Source organism: Periplaneta americana, chromosome 7, assembly GCF_040183065.1.
Source record: "Periplaneta americana isolate PAMFEO1 chromosome 7, P.americana_PAMFEO1_priV1, whole genome shotgun sequence".
NCBI lineage: Eukaryota > Metazoa > Arthropoda > Insecta > Blattodea > Blattidae > Periplaneta > Periplaneta americana.
In genome coordinates, this window is record NC_091123.1 from 94,772,999 (window position 1) to 94,787,666 (window position 14,668).

General features: G+C 37.0%; 1 protein-coding gene and 1 non-coding gene across 2 annotated transcripts in view; both read right to left on the reverse strand.

The window, feature by feature from the left end:
• Positions 1-317: 317 nt before the first annotated feature.
• Positions 318-14,668, reverse strand: part of LOC138703305 (proteasome subunit beta type-2-like) — a 34,827-nt gene continuing 20,476 nt past the window's right edge. The window contains exon 4 of the mRNA XM_069831085.1: positions 318-658. Coding sequence (XP_069687186.1) covers positions 489-658 — 170 coding nt within the window. The 3' untranslated portion in view covers positions 318-488. The remainder of the gene's footprint in view (positions 659-14,668) is intronic.
• On the reverse strand, positions 13,453-13,525 carry TRNAN-AUU (transfer RNA asparagine (anticodon AUU)). Its single transcript has one exon. It is a non-coding gene; the product is annotated as a tRNA-Asn (tRNA).

Sequence of the window (14,668 nt, forward strand, 5' to 3'; positions counted from 1 at the left end):
GTTTGATTTGTGTTTGTGTTACATCTGCCATCATTAACTAACACTCGAATGTGAAAAGGCTCCAGGTGGTCAGGAAAACAGTAGCAGCAATCATACTGGCAAATCCTGTTAAGGATTACACACCCTTGAACCTATTGAAAATGTAAGAAATACACCAGGACTCGTCAAATTTATCACTGAAACAGGGTTCTGCATGGAGGTACAACTGTATAAGGTGTCATAAACATCTTCCGTTAGAACTTCACTTCATACATTTCATACTGATGAAAGTGATGATCCTCTGGCAAAAGAAGGAAATAAAAATGAGTCGAGAATAATAAATTTCCAAATTGTGTTTATGTTACTAAAGCAAAATAAAACAGATTACAACTGATAAAGAGAAACACTTTAATGTTATAATCTTCTCAGGCAATTGATAAAGAGACAATTTTAGTACTTCGAACACAAATCTTAATAAACATACAATATTGCCCGAATTTCTGATGCTGTTACATTGCTTCTTCCAGAGCTAAATTCTTTGCAGTAATATTTGGCAACTCCTGAATGCCGTTTTTGTCGATAAGTTGAACTTTAAAATTAGGCAAGTTAACAATGAGTCTCTTGTGGATCTCACGCACACACTTCTTCATAAGTTCATATGCATCCTCTCGACTCAAATCTGTAAGGAAGCAGGAAGATAGTATAAGTATATTTAAATTGTACATTTTCACTTTCAATATTTGGTGAAAAAAAATTCCATGCATAATCTCAGTATCAAATGAAGTAATAAGATCTAAAAATTGAAGAAAGGAGCCAAGAAAACTTAATGTTGGAAGTAATGTACCCTCTTAACTATTACTTTGTACTGGAGGCAGGCAAAAGCCATTCATATGCCTGGTTGGTCTAGCTCACTGTATTTTGACTCTCGCTAGCTCAAGGTAGTAGGCAGAAGGAATGAACAGCACAACATTGCATTGTACGATACTGCAGAAAGGAAAGATCACTCTTGATCGTGTTCAAGTCATGGTAATCTCGGCCAGCGATAAAGAAACCTTTACTTGCATTCCCTCACATACCAATTTGCCGATAGCTACTCTAAGCATTTAATCACAGAGAAATGGCAGCACTTAATAAATAAATAGTTAAGAATAAATTGGGTGATGGAAGTTTTAAATTACTACTTCAAAATTCAGTTACTGGTAAGGCTAAATAGGATACATTTTCAGATATGTACGTTATTTTAACACATTAGGACCTATAATGTACTAAAATTGTTTCCCTATTATCCGAGTTTACAAATCTCTATTTCAAATTTCAACACTGTACTCCATACTCTGAGTTTAACAATTAAAAAACATTAACGTTATCCATAAGAAAAGGACTGGAATATAATGTAAAGTATGGAGTAAATTCAAATTCCTAGACAGAATATGGTAGCAGTAGCAGTAGTATCTATTGCCAAGGCACTTGGAAGTTCTCCATTTGCCTTCTAGCTTCTCAGTATAATTTAGAGTCCAAACCCAAAAGATTTGATGCCAAAGCTGGACATTTTCGTAAATGTTCTTGATTCATCACGATGCATATGGGATGCATTTTGGCGAACCAAAAATTCCAATTTTAAGCAGGTGTGCTGCTAAACAGTCATGGCAAGTTAGCATTCGAAATATACCAAATATAATAGAATGGTTTTACTTTCAAATGGCAATAGTATTTGAGCTCCATATTGACTGCAGTTTTCATTTTAATAATTTCGCTTAGATGAAAATTTTGTATCATTACACTGCAGGCCTTATACATTCAAATTCGGAGGTTCAACGATAAAATTAATAGCAAGTACATGAGGAGATTCATTGTGTGTCTGAAGACGATTCTCATAGAAGGGTGGATATAATTGCCATCAATAGAAGAACCCAGAAAGCGATGGTCTTAGACCCTACGATTTGCTTCGAACGAGACACGAATCAGGCACTGCAGATATATGATGACAAGCAAGCTAAATATGCACCTTGTATTCCATACCTCAGTGAAAAATTTGGCATTTCGCTTTACAACTGGGATGTTACAGGCTTACTATTTGGAGCGAGGGGTAGTTTACCAAAATTTACATGTAATATCCTCGAAAGCTTCAAAATTCCCTTTTATGAGGTTCAGAAGATTGTGATTAAAATTCTGAAGGTCTCTCTTCAAATTCTACACTATCATTTATATGTTAACACATAAATGTTTGTTTTAATGTACAAATCGAATAATTGTTTTATTCGTTTCATTTCCCTTTATCTTTTTATGTTTGTTAATTCTGGATCCCAGTGGTCAACCTCACTTGAGGACGGATGATTTTAAATAAATCCTAGTAGTATGCTGAAATTCTGTAGTGAATAAATATTAACTTAAAGAGCAAAATTAGGAATAACCAGAATGCAGCACTGAAGGTTCTTTACACTTAAATTTGGTAGATATAGCCTTAAAATTATTTACAGTTTTATTTTCGTTTTTTATTTAGTCATCAGGAAGATGCTGCACCCACTCCGGCAAAAAAAAAAAAAAAAAAAAAAAAAAAAAAAAAAAAAAAAACACAGCAGTCATCTAGTCATCTAGTTCTCATCAAAGAGGTGAACTTTCAAAATATGTACATATGGATGTGGTTACAGAATGTAATAATCTCTTACTTTAGTTCAACAGAACAGGGCTTACTGTTACTGATCAACACAGTACCATCAATCCTGACTATGTAAGTGACATTTTAGTGATTCATAACAATAAATTCTGAACACTTCATGTCATGTCATAGAACACAATTTACAAACTATATTAGTACTATATTATCATGGCAGTGGCAGCAGCGGCAGTGGTGGTGGTGGCGGCGGCGACGGCGGTGGTGGTGGTGGCAGTGGCAGTAGCAGCAGTAGTTAATAATTGACTCGGTATACATGTAATTATTTTTTTAAGATGGTACAGTCTTGCACACTTTTCTAATATGCTAGTATATCTACTCACACAATCACACAAGTCCCATTGCATGACTCCTACTTAGTCGGGAACCAGGTATCATGGACTTCCTGTCCACTTACCATGCAAAAGTTCCCATCAGTGCTGTGGGATTTAATCGATTAATCGATCAATTTCTATTGTAAGATTAATCGATCAAAAATATTTAATTAAATAATCGCGTCAATTAATCGATAAAAAATATTTAATCGAATAATCGAGTCAATTAAAATTAATCGGTTGTACTCGATATTAATTATTATTTTGTTAATGTAAACTCAAAGTAAAATTCCGACAATATTCGTCTCTCACAAATTGCTTACTTCAAACACGATAATACCATTATTTTGTAACTGCAAAGCAGGTAGCAGGTAGCATAGGGCAAATATTTTCAAACATTTTAGAAAGAGATTAAGATATGAGGACAGTGACCTGGTCTACCCTTATTGAAAGTTGAAACACAATGCTAAACTCTTATTAAGTTTTCCAGCTCATCTTCCTAGCATATGAAATACATACTTCTTCTGGAATTTGCCCCCTTCATCCCTTAGTCATGCTAAACTGTGAGCAAGTGTCAGAGTAACTAACTTCTTCTCTTTCCAAAATGTTGTGACCAGATTACAATAGTAGTCAGTCTGCTGTTTTGTTGCAGTTTCTTTACTGAATTTCTAGATGAAGGTTGTGTGTTTAGTTTGCTAAAGAAAATAAATCAGATTTCTGTGGTTGTGAAAAAAGTTAAAACTCCATTATGTCTTATGTCAGCGTTTCTCAAACTATGGTCCGCGGACCACCTGTGGTCCCCGAGGTCTGCCCTTGTGGTCCTTCAAAAAAGGCAGAAGAAAAAATAAAATTCAAACGAATATCACTGTATAGTTGAAAATCTCAGAGTTTGAAAATGACACGTGGCAATCGCCTTTCACTTTTTCTCTCAGTACTGATACTTTATGAAATTTATTACCCTAACTGTCTACTGACTTCCACTCTACTCTCAACAACAAAAGAGGGATTTAAAGCACTATGAACTTGGTGTTTCTCGCCATCTTTTCCCTGCACATCTGGCACTGCCCCTGTAGCCCAGCCAGGGACTACCCAAATTCATAACAGAGAACCGAACCTTTTCATGTATTTATGACTTTCTTAATAGTTTTGCCGACACCCAGTCTGCACATTGAAATGGTCACGTACTGTACGTCGTACACCAATAATACAACTCTGAGGTCACAATTTGAAACTTATTTTCCAAGTAAATATGACGAATTTTCATGGGTTCGTGATCACTTTCATTGCGATATTGAAGCTAACAAACTTTCATTGAGTGAAAGAGAACAGTTGATTGAACTCTTGAATGAGACCGGACTTAAAATGAAATTCCAAGTGGAAGGTATGGTTAATTTCTAGACCGCATCAAAAGTGAAAAAAGAATACAGTGAACTGTACAGTGGTGTTTTACATATTATAATTCAGTTTGTTTCTACGTATCTGTGTGAGAAAGGGTTTTTATCACTAACTCTAATAAAAACAAAATAGGCTACCGAAATCGACTCGATGTAGGTGACAATCTCAGACTTAAGCTTATCAGCATACGTCCAAATATAGAACAACTGTGCAAGAATCGGCAGGCTCATCCATCTCATTAATGTCAGTACCAACCTTTAATTTTTTTTTTAGTTAAGTTAAAGATTATCCAAACTCTAATAGCATTATTAAAGAAACAAAAATGAATTTTCTTCTATTAACATTAGCTTAATTAGTTAATACTGATATAAAATTAATTTAATTTAATTAATTTTACTTAATTAATTCCATTTTAAAATATAGGCCTAAGTATTTTGATATTAGAATATACTACAAAAATGATAAATTTGCTTTCGAAGGGAACAAGAGTAAGGTGGTCCGCGGAACTGTTCTGACTTAGAAAAGTGGTCCCCACTTCAAAAAAGTTTGAGACACGCTGTCTTAGGCCTATGAGAATTTGAGAAGCAAACTTGGTGATATGTTTGCATTTAAATTGAACGATTGTGGAGAAGTGCTTGACAGAAAAAAAAATTTTTGTTTTTAGTGATGCAGGAAACATAGTTGCTATACGTAGAGCAGCTCTTAACTCGGAGCATATGAAAGCACTCACATGTTTAAAATCATGGATGAAAAAATATTAACTAGATAAGTCTTTGCACATTTTTTTATTTGTGTTTGTCTCAAAACTCCCTGGAAAATTGACACAATGAATTATAAGCCTACATAATAAATATATTAGTAAATAACTAAAACAGTGTTGTTGTTCATCATCATCTCCGCACTACAGCCACACACGGGCCTTGGCGTCCTCAACAATTCTTTTCCATGTTTGTTTTTCCTGTGCCTTCCTCCTCCAATTTCTCACTCCCAATGCCACCAAGTCATCTGTCACGCCATCAAACCATCTGAGCTAACATCTTCCCTTTTTCCTTATCCCTCCAGTTTCATTAAAAAGCAGCTTTTTTTGGCTATTTCGTCTTTGCCCATTCTCATGAGATGACCGAGCCATCTTATCCTTTCTGCTTTTATAATTGCCACTATATCTGGTTCTTCATATAACTGATATAATTCCCAGTTAAACCTTCTTCTCCATATTCCTCCCTCTTTAATCGCTCCATATATTCTTCTTAAGATCTTTCCTTCGAAAGTTCCCAGAGAATTTTCCTCTCTTTTTGTCAGGGTCCAAGTCTCCGCTCCATAAAACAACACCGATCTTATCATTGTTTTATAAATTTTAGTTTTAATCGTACAAGGAACATTCTTTGCTTTTAATATATTTGCTAATCCAAAATAGCTCTTATTGGCTGCTATTAATCTAGCTCCTATTTCATTATCCATGGTATTGTTTTCTGTTATTACTGATCCCAAATATTTAAAAGACTTGACCCTCTCAAACGTAAATTCTTGTATCTTAAGCTCATTTGGTATTGATATTCTAGAATACCCACTAAACATAGTGTTGTTAGAGGAGAAAAATTCGCTCCAGCACCGGGGATCGAACCCAGATCCTTGGTTCTATGCACCAAGTGCTCTAACCACTGAGCTACGCCAAAGTTCAATCCATGGCACCGGATCGAATCTCTCTCCTTTAGTGTTTTTCCCTTTGTGGTCTTACACCTATGTTGACATGTTAACTGCTGTTATACTGGGTGACTTAGTGACTGGGACTCCACAGAAGGTATATGCATTGTTGGGCGAAGAATCTACGTAAAGATTAATTTTTTGGTCCTACAGAATTTATCTGTTATGGTAACAATTGTTGTTAGAGGACAAAAATTCGCTCCAACACCAGGAATCGAACCCGGGTCCTTGGTTCTATGCACCAAGTGATCTAACCACTAAGCTATGCCGAAGTTCAATCCACAGTAGCTTAGTACATAGGAGCTGACATTCCTATTGTACATTTTCCACTAGATGTTGACTCATACCCATGCGACAAAGACTAAGCAATCATATCCATCAGGCTCTCTCAAGAGCTACTCATTCTACATCACAGTTCACCCCACCTCTTAGACTTGAAGGCAAAATGCTTTCTTCACTTGTTGAGGACCTGGTATTCAAAACAATCTATGTTCAATGACCAATTATAATAACTGGCAGAATGTCGACTAGAGAGTATCATTTTCACAATGAGTGGGATAAACAATATCGGTACTTCTATGTCAAAGAGTATAGCCAGATGCCTAATTTATAAAAAAAAGTTAACATACTATTCTCATTTTAATATCAAATGGCATTTTCAGAAATATTATTATACAGATTAGCAGCCACATTCTTTCGGGTACGTCAACAGTTGAATTCGAATTTAACTTAACCCATTATATCCCGAAATAAAATATTTTTGAATTTTTGTACTAAATTTGAGTTCTAGTATGCCTTTAGATCACTTATCACATATAATGGTTTTATTTTGAGAATAATGTAAGTTACATGTGTTTTTTAAGCCGTATGAAAAATTATATGCTGGGCGTTGGTGTGTAGTACAAATAAATTTTCTGTAGATATGAGTAAACATTTGCTGCACGTTTTTTTTATGTTTTACACTACATATTTACTAATAACAATAATAAGTTGATACATTTTGTAAACAATGGGCACTGTTTCGTGTTATCAAATATATTGTTGTCGCAAATGGTATTGCAAGAAACTGTTCTTTGGATGTAAACCAACATTACATCTCACACATCGAAACTTACAAAACTTTCCACACTTCTTTTGATTTTTACTCCCTCGAGAACATTTTCCTAGTCCCAGAACATTGTCATTGCATATGTTGGTAGCTACAGTAACTACACTGTTGCCATGCCACTTCATAAGTGTTGTTGCTCGTAAGAGCATTGTTGGTGTCAGGTCGTCTCTACCAGTAGGTACATACAACGATGCATAATTTTCAGTATCCAGATAAAAACAAAATCGCTTTGTATTTGTATACATCTTCTGAGGGCAACTGGATTACGAAACCCTTTTTTGATGCATATTTTACACTTTCTCTAACAATGTTTTCAACAATTGCATCAATTATATGTCTGCACATATCAATAGATACTGCCTTATTGTGTAAACTACTTACATACAGTATGTAGGAATAGAATCAGGTATTTTTGCAATACTATTATTAGAATTCAAATTTTTTCCAGTATATTTTCTCTGAACTTCATCTACTTTTACTTTCTTAGGTCTTTTGTGTACACTACTTTTGCTTTTTGTTCCTTATGTTTCGTTATGACTTGAAAGTGAATCTTCTTTATCTGTACAAAATTTCAGTACCTTGGAAAAATTATCAAATACAGATTGCACCTCCATTTCCTGACTCAGAACACCTCTCCATAAATCTAGAAAATGTGACTCTCCCCTCCTGGTCATTTCCAGCATCATCTTGGTCGCTATCTAGACAATCACATGGTGGTACAAGAACCAATTATTCCGAGATACTTTTCTTATGTCTTGCGCTACTTCATCATTCCCATCCAAATTCTTCTAATACATTAAATATCTCTTCACTGGTGTCCACACCTGTGGAGTAACGGTTAGCGCGTCTAGCCGTGAAACCAGGTGACCCTGGTTCGATTCCTGGTCGGGGCAAGTTACGTGGTTGATGTTTTGTCCGGGGTTTTCCCTCAACCCAATATGAGCATATGAGATGCATTTAAATCTATAAGGCATTCATGACATACTATGACAAGGTGCATTTAAGAACTGGAGGGATGATAGCAGCTTCAGGAAAGACTTAAATCCCTAATGTGCTTTTTTCTCGCCATTGGCGAAAGTACAGCTAGAACTGATGTAGCTCAATTGCCTATATTTCTGAGGGGGCTTGATAATGAACTAAATGTTGTGGAAGACCTTATCGATACAGTTTCTCTAAAAACTACAATTTGTGAGGAAGGCATTTTCAATGCTGTAATACAGTTAGCATCCTCTATAATAGGGCGAGAAAATGGATTTATTGGCAGACTGAGAACATTTTTGCAAAGTACAGGTGTTAAAACAAATTTTGTATCAGCACACTACATAATTCATTGAAAGGCTTTAAGTGCCAAATAGGTTACCCCAAAATAATATTATCTCAATTGTGGTAAGTTATGTGACTTTTATTAAATCAAGTTCACTATGTCATATACTACAGACTTTTCAGAAGATCTCGGATCTGGATATTCAAATCTATCATATTACTGTCACATAATGACTCAGTTGAGGTGCCACACTGAGTAAAGGTAAAGGTATCCCCGTAACATGCCATGAAGGCACTTGGGGGGCATGGAGGTAGAGCCCCATGCTTTTCCATGACCTCGGCACTAGAATGAGGTGGTGTAGTTTCTTTAAATTACATAGTGAAATCGACAGCTCCATAAAAATGCAAGTATAAAAACGAAATGAGTTATTTATGAAAGGGCCTAAGTCTTGAATACTAAATTGTTAGTAATTTAAGAAAAATTATTTACAGGCCGAAATTTTGAAATTAAGGCTGAAATAAAAATTGTAATCGACAGCTCCATAAAAATGCAAGTATAAAAACGAAATGAATGGGTTATTTATGAAAGGGTCTAAGTCTTGAATACTAAATTGTTAGTAATTTAAGAAAAACTGCTTACAGGCCGAAATTTTGAAATTAAGGCTGAAATAAAAATTTTATCATAAATTCTACTAAGCATTAGAGTGTGAAACTTAGTCCTCTTCATATTTAAATCAATGTATCTACACCCAAACAGCAGTTATTACATTACAAACTCATGTTCACAAAATTAGGGACTTAGGCCCTTTCATAAATAACCCATTCAAATAGTAAAATGTATATAAAATAGAATTTTATGACGGTGAATCGAAAAGTCTTTGCCCCATTTTTTTCAGCCACAATAATAAACATATAGGAAAATCAAAATACAAGCAGTGTTCTAAGTACCTTTGACTATTTTTCCCACCTGTGGAGTAATGGTCAGCACGTCTGGCTGCGAAACCAGGTGGCTCGGGTTCGAATCCCAGTCGGGGCAAGTTACCTGGTTGAGGTTTTTTCCAGGGTTTTCCCTCAACCCAATACGAACAAATGCTGGGTAACTTTCGGTGCTGGACCCCAGACTCATTCCACCGGCATTGTCACCTTCATATCATTCAGACGCTAAATAACCTAGATGTTGATACAGCAACGTAAAATAACCCAATAAAATAAAATTAAAAAAAAAAACTATTTTTCCACATGTCACCACCACAGTTCCAGCATTTGTCCCACTGTACCACTAGTTTGGAGATGCCGCTGTTGTAGAATTCGGCCAGTCAAGCACAGAACCACTGCTGGACAGCAGTCTCTGCGTCGTAATTGGAAATTAAACTCTGGCCTACCAGGAAATTCTTCAGTGGTCCTAACACGTGGTAATCATTGAGGATGAGGTCTCGACTATATGGTAAATTCTCTATAATCTCTCATCCGAATGACTGCAGTTGGGCTGCAGTCCTATTTGGCACATGAGGTCTGGCATTGTCATGGTGGAGAACCAAATTGTTCACAAGAATCCCCCTGGCGCTTTTTCCTGATGGCAGCTCACAGACATGTGAATGTGCCACAATATCTGTAAGCGTTATTGGTGTCACCTTGTGGCATGAAATCCAGCAGAAGTGGCGATCCCAGAAGTCTGTGAGCATCAACTTCCCGACTGAAGGTGTTGTGCGGAATTTCTTTGTGACAGGCAAACTGGAATGTTTCCACACTATGCTCTGTTGCTTGGATTCTGGAGTAAAATACAATACCTACGTTTCATCTCTGGTGACAATGAGATCCAGGAATTTCCACCCTCCTCGAAGTAATACTGCAAATGTTGCAGTGAAGTCATCATTCTCCTGGCCTTGTGCACGTCATCCAAGAGCTTAGGCACCCACTGACATGAAATCTGTGATACCCCAAGGAATCGTGAATGATATCCTAAACACTGTCATATGAAATACCAAGCTCCTTGGAAATGACCTTCACTTGCATACGACGTTCACGTGTTGAGCACAACAGCCATCTTTGCTAACTAGCCGAAAGTTAATACCGGATCGGTCCAAGCATACTCCGTTGCATCGAATGTATATCTCGGTTACTCAATCACACTAATATTTTGGCTGAAAAAAATAAGGGCAAAGACTTTTCGATTCGCCCTCGTGTGAGTGAGTTAGTGAGTGAGTTAATGAGTGAGTGAGTGAGTGAGTGAGTGAGTGAGTGAGTGAGTGAGTGAGTGAGTGAGTGGGTGGGTGCGTGTATATGCAGTCAACTCCAGATATAGTTAGCTCGGTTGCAGTGAACCTAAATTGTTAGTCCCAACTTGCATACATTAAAAAGTACATTGATATTTCCATTTACAGCGAACTTAAAAACTAAAGCTTCCAAGAAAATGTTGTAATTTTAAAATGATCAAAATGATGATTTACAAAAACCCTTTCTCAAGAAAGAATATGCTTAGAACAACATCAAACCTGCTGCTCCTTAAATCCACTGAAAGACAAAGAAAGGATTTGATCAGCTTCCTGAATAGCTTAAAACATGTTGAAGACAATAGAGTATGCAGTGAAGTGAACGATAAAGGAAGCATTAGTTCTGACATCTTCATAAGAGATTAGTAAAGAATGCGGAGAAATGGGACCACTCATGCATCCTGAGAGGAACAATGCATCCTTCTGATAGGCACGCCACAAGTGCCTATCATCTGCTCACAGACCTCTACCCTAAGGTCTAATGAAACCTTGTCAAGTCCAATTCACAAGGGCAAGGAAAAGAGCCCCTTAATTTGTGAGGCCGAAAAAGGAGGCAACAAGAAGAAGTACAGTAGAAAGAGATGACAGCAAAAATTGCAACCTCTCTCTCCACCGCTGTTTCTACCCCTCAATCTTCAATATTTAAAAGACCTGAGAAACAGGAAACTGCAAACCAGGCTTCTAGTAGTAAGGAGGGTGCCAAAGGGAAGAAATCGTGACTTAGCAATACCCCACCCAAGATGAAACATTCCACTAAGCAGCCATAAGGAGACAGAGGGGATCTATTGATCCCCATGCACAATCCATGGCTGATCTTACTCCTCTCCAGTAAGCTATTTTTCGAAAAGGTAAGCAGGATAACGGGTGTACAGAGGAGCAACTTATGGAATTCTCAGATGACATCATGATTGATAAACCCGACACCATTCTGCTCAAGTCTGACAATGAGTATACCAAGTTGTGGAGGGTGTGCCTTCTGGAGACACTTGCTTGGACGAGAAATCCAGGGAGTGATTTTGTGGGCACAACAGCCACATCAAACTTTGACCAGGAATTAACTTGGTACTGGTGGAGGCCTCCAAGCTTCCAAGTTACAAAAGGCTATGTCAGTGAAAATGATCCCTCAAAAATGTCCGACAATAGGCTACATTCACATTATATTCATCGATACTGTATGTATCAATATAACTCCACCATAGTCATATCTTGCAATGAGGATCACTTTCAGACACCCAGGTTCCTGTTCGGATTTATTTGGTCTTGAAGCATCTAGAGGTCTCTGCAATATGACTGGGAGGATTACAAGTCTGCCAGAATATATTTTAAATGCAGTGAAATTCTGCTATTACGAGTATGTCTTATATCAAGAAGTCCATTATAACATCAGTATGCTTATGCATGGTCAAAATGGACATAAATATGCTAAAATTAAATGTTTTTAATGCAGCACTCCTCCAACTGGAGACTTCTAGATGCTTCAAGACCAAATAAATCCAAAAAGGAACCTGGGTGTCTGAAAGTGATCCTCATTGCAAGATATGACTATGGTGGAGTTATAATGATACATACAGTATCGATAGATATAACGTGAATGCAGCCTATTGTCGGAAATTTTTGAGGGATCATTTTCACTCAGCACTTCAAAGATGATAACTAGAAACCTAACATTCTTAATGATAATGCACAGTACCATATTGCTGTCCCTGGGAACGAGTTGCTTTAGCATTGGCAGTGGAAATTATTAGACCATCCTCGTTTTACAAGCTAAAAGAGCCACCATGCAGCATTTGCTTCCACTAAAAAGAAGATCTACGTCAAAGTATGTGTTTGCAAAACATTATTGATACTCAATAATGATGCTGACAGCATTACATGTCTTCCTAGAGTGATGAGTTGTTCACATAAAAGGGGACTACACTACAACTCAAAAGTTTTTGAACACCTTTGGTTTCCTTTGTTAGCAAGTAGTATGACAACAAACAAAGCCAATTTCAAATTATTTAGGGTAGAAATCCATGGAAACATCAATAAAATTCACGATGTTCCCTTTCGTTTGTGAAATATGTACATTTTGAAAATGAAGTATTGTTGATCCTTATAGGAACACTAACCCTAAAGTTGTTTTGGATGTCAGAGTATGTCAGTAATCCACTAGATGTCTTTCACAGACAATTTATAAATAAGTACAGAGGCAGTAAATAGCAATTTAGTGTTTCATAAACAATCAAACGGTAACATTGTGATTGTGCAGTTTGAAAGTCTCAAATGGGTAAAAGGCAACTTTGAGCAGAAAAATGTACTGCAATAATCAACTTACATACAGCAGGTTACAGTATGCGTCAAAATGTCAAACAAGAACATGTTTCCTTGGGAAGTGTCCACTACACTGTAATGAGGTATATAACTACTCATAGCAATAAGGATCGTATCGGAAGGGGAAGCCTAAGATGACTTCGAAAAGTGAGGATAAATATTTAGTAGTGACCAGCAAACATGATAGCTTGAAAACAACCCCATCCTGACAGCGGAAATTAACCAGTTGAGGGATGAACTTGTGAGTGTTTCTACAGTAAAGAGACGACTTCTGAATGCACATTTTAAAGGTTGCATTGTGACAAAGAAACTGCTACTGAGGGCTGTCAATAAACAGAAAAGATTACAGTGAGGCAAACTACATGAATATTGCGCAAATCAAGCTTTCAGGTATTACTCCCTGTAAAGTTAATTTGAATAATTTCGAGGGAAAAATTGTTCCAGGGCCAGGTATCGAACCTGGGATCTTTGGTTAAATGTACCAATGCTCTACCAACTGAGCTACCCGGGAACTCTACCAGACTCCAATCCAATTTTTCCCTCTATATCCACAGACCTCGAAGTGGGCTGACAACCATCAAGCAACCAACATTGAATGCACACTATGTGCACACTATGTGACTTAAATTGTGGTTTTCTGTTAACGAACAGTGACATGTATTATGCAAATCAAGCTTTCAGGTAAAATTAATGTTAATTTGAATAATTTCGAGGGTAGCTTGATGGTTGTCAGCCCACTTCGAGATCTATGGACAGAGAGGGAAAAATTGGATCGGTGTTTGGTAGAGTTCCCGGGTAGCTCAGTCGGTAGAGCGTAGGTACGTTTAACCAAAGGTTCCGGATTCAATACCTGGCCCCAGAAAAATTTTTCCCTCGAAATTATTCAAATTATTTACATGAATATCGGACTAATGATCACTGGAAAAATGTATTATTCATTGACGAATCTAAGTTTGTATCATTTGGTACAAAAGTCGCCAGTTTGTCCGACGTGCAAAAGGAGAACGCATGGCACCTCAGTGCATATCCTCTACATGCATATGAGTGGTTCGGTGTTAGTATGGGGTTGTTTTGGTGACAATAAGACAGACGATATTGTGAAAATAGACGGAATTACGAAGAAAGAACAGTATCACAACACTCTACAACGCCATGCAAAACCATCTGGGTTTCACTCTGCAGCAGGACAATGACCCTAAGCATACATCTTTACTCTGTAGAAGATATATTGAACGACTGAAAGAGAAACAAGACCTGAAGAACATGGCTTGGCCCCCTCAAAGTCCAGACTGCAATCCCATTCAATTCCTTTGGGATCATTTGGATAGAGAGGTCAGAAAGAAACCACTGACTAACGTAAATGTACTGTGGACCCATATGCAACATGTATGGAGGGAAACATCCGAAGAAACACTGGTGCACTTGATAGCAAGGATGCTCAGAGTGTACAAATCAGTCATTAAAGCCAGGAGAGGTTACTCTGAAGAAAGCAATATCTAACATGTATTGTTTATTTTCATTAAATGTCTCTTTATGAATACATATTATGCCTTTTTGATTCCAATTTTCCAATACATCCTGAAAATGAGGGGTGTTCAAAAACTTTTAAGCAGCAGTGTATGTTGAAGGATTGTAAAAGTAAAATTATCCATAT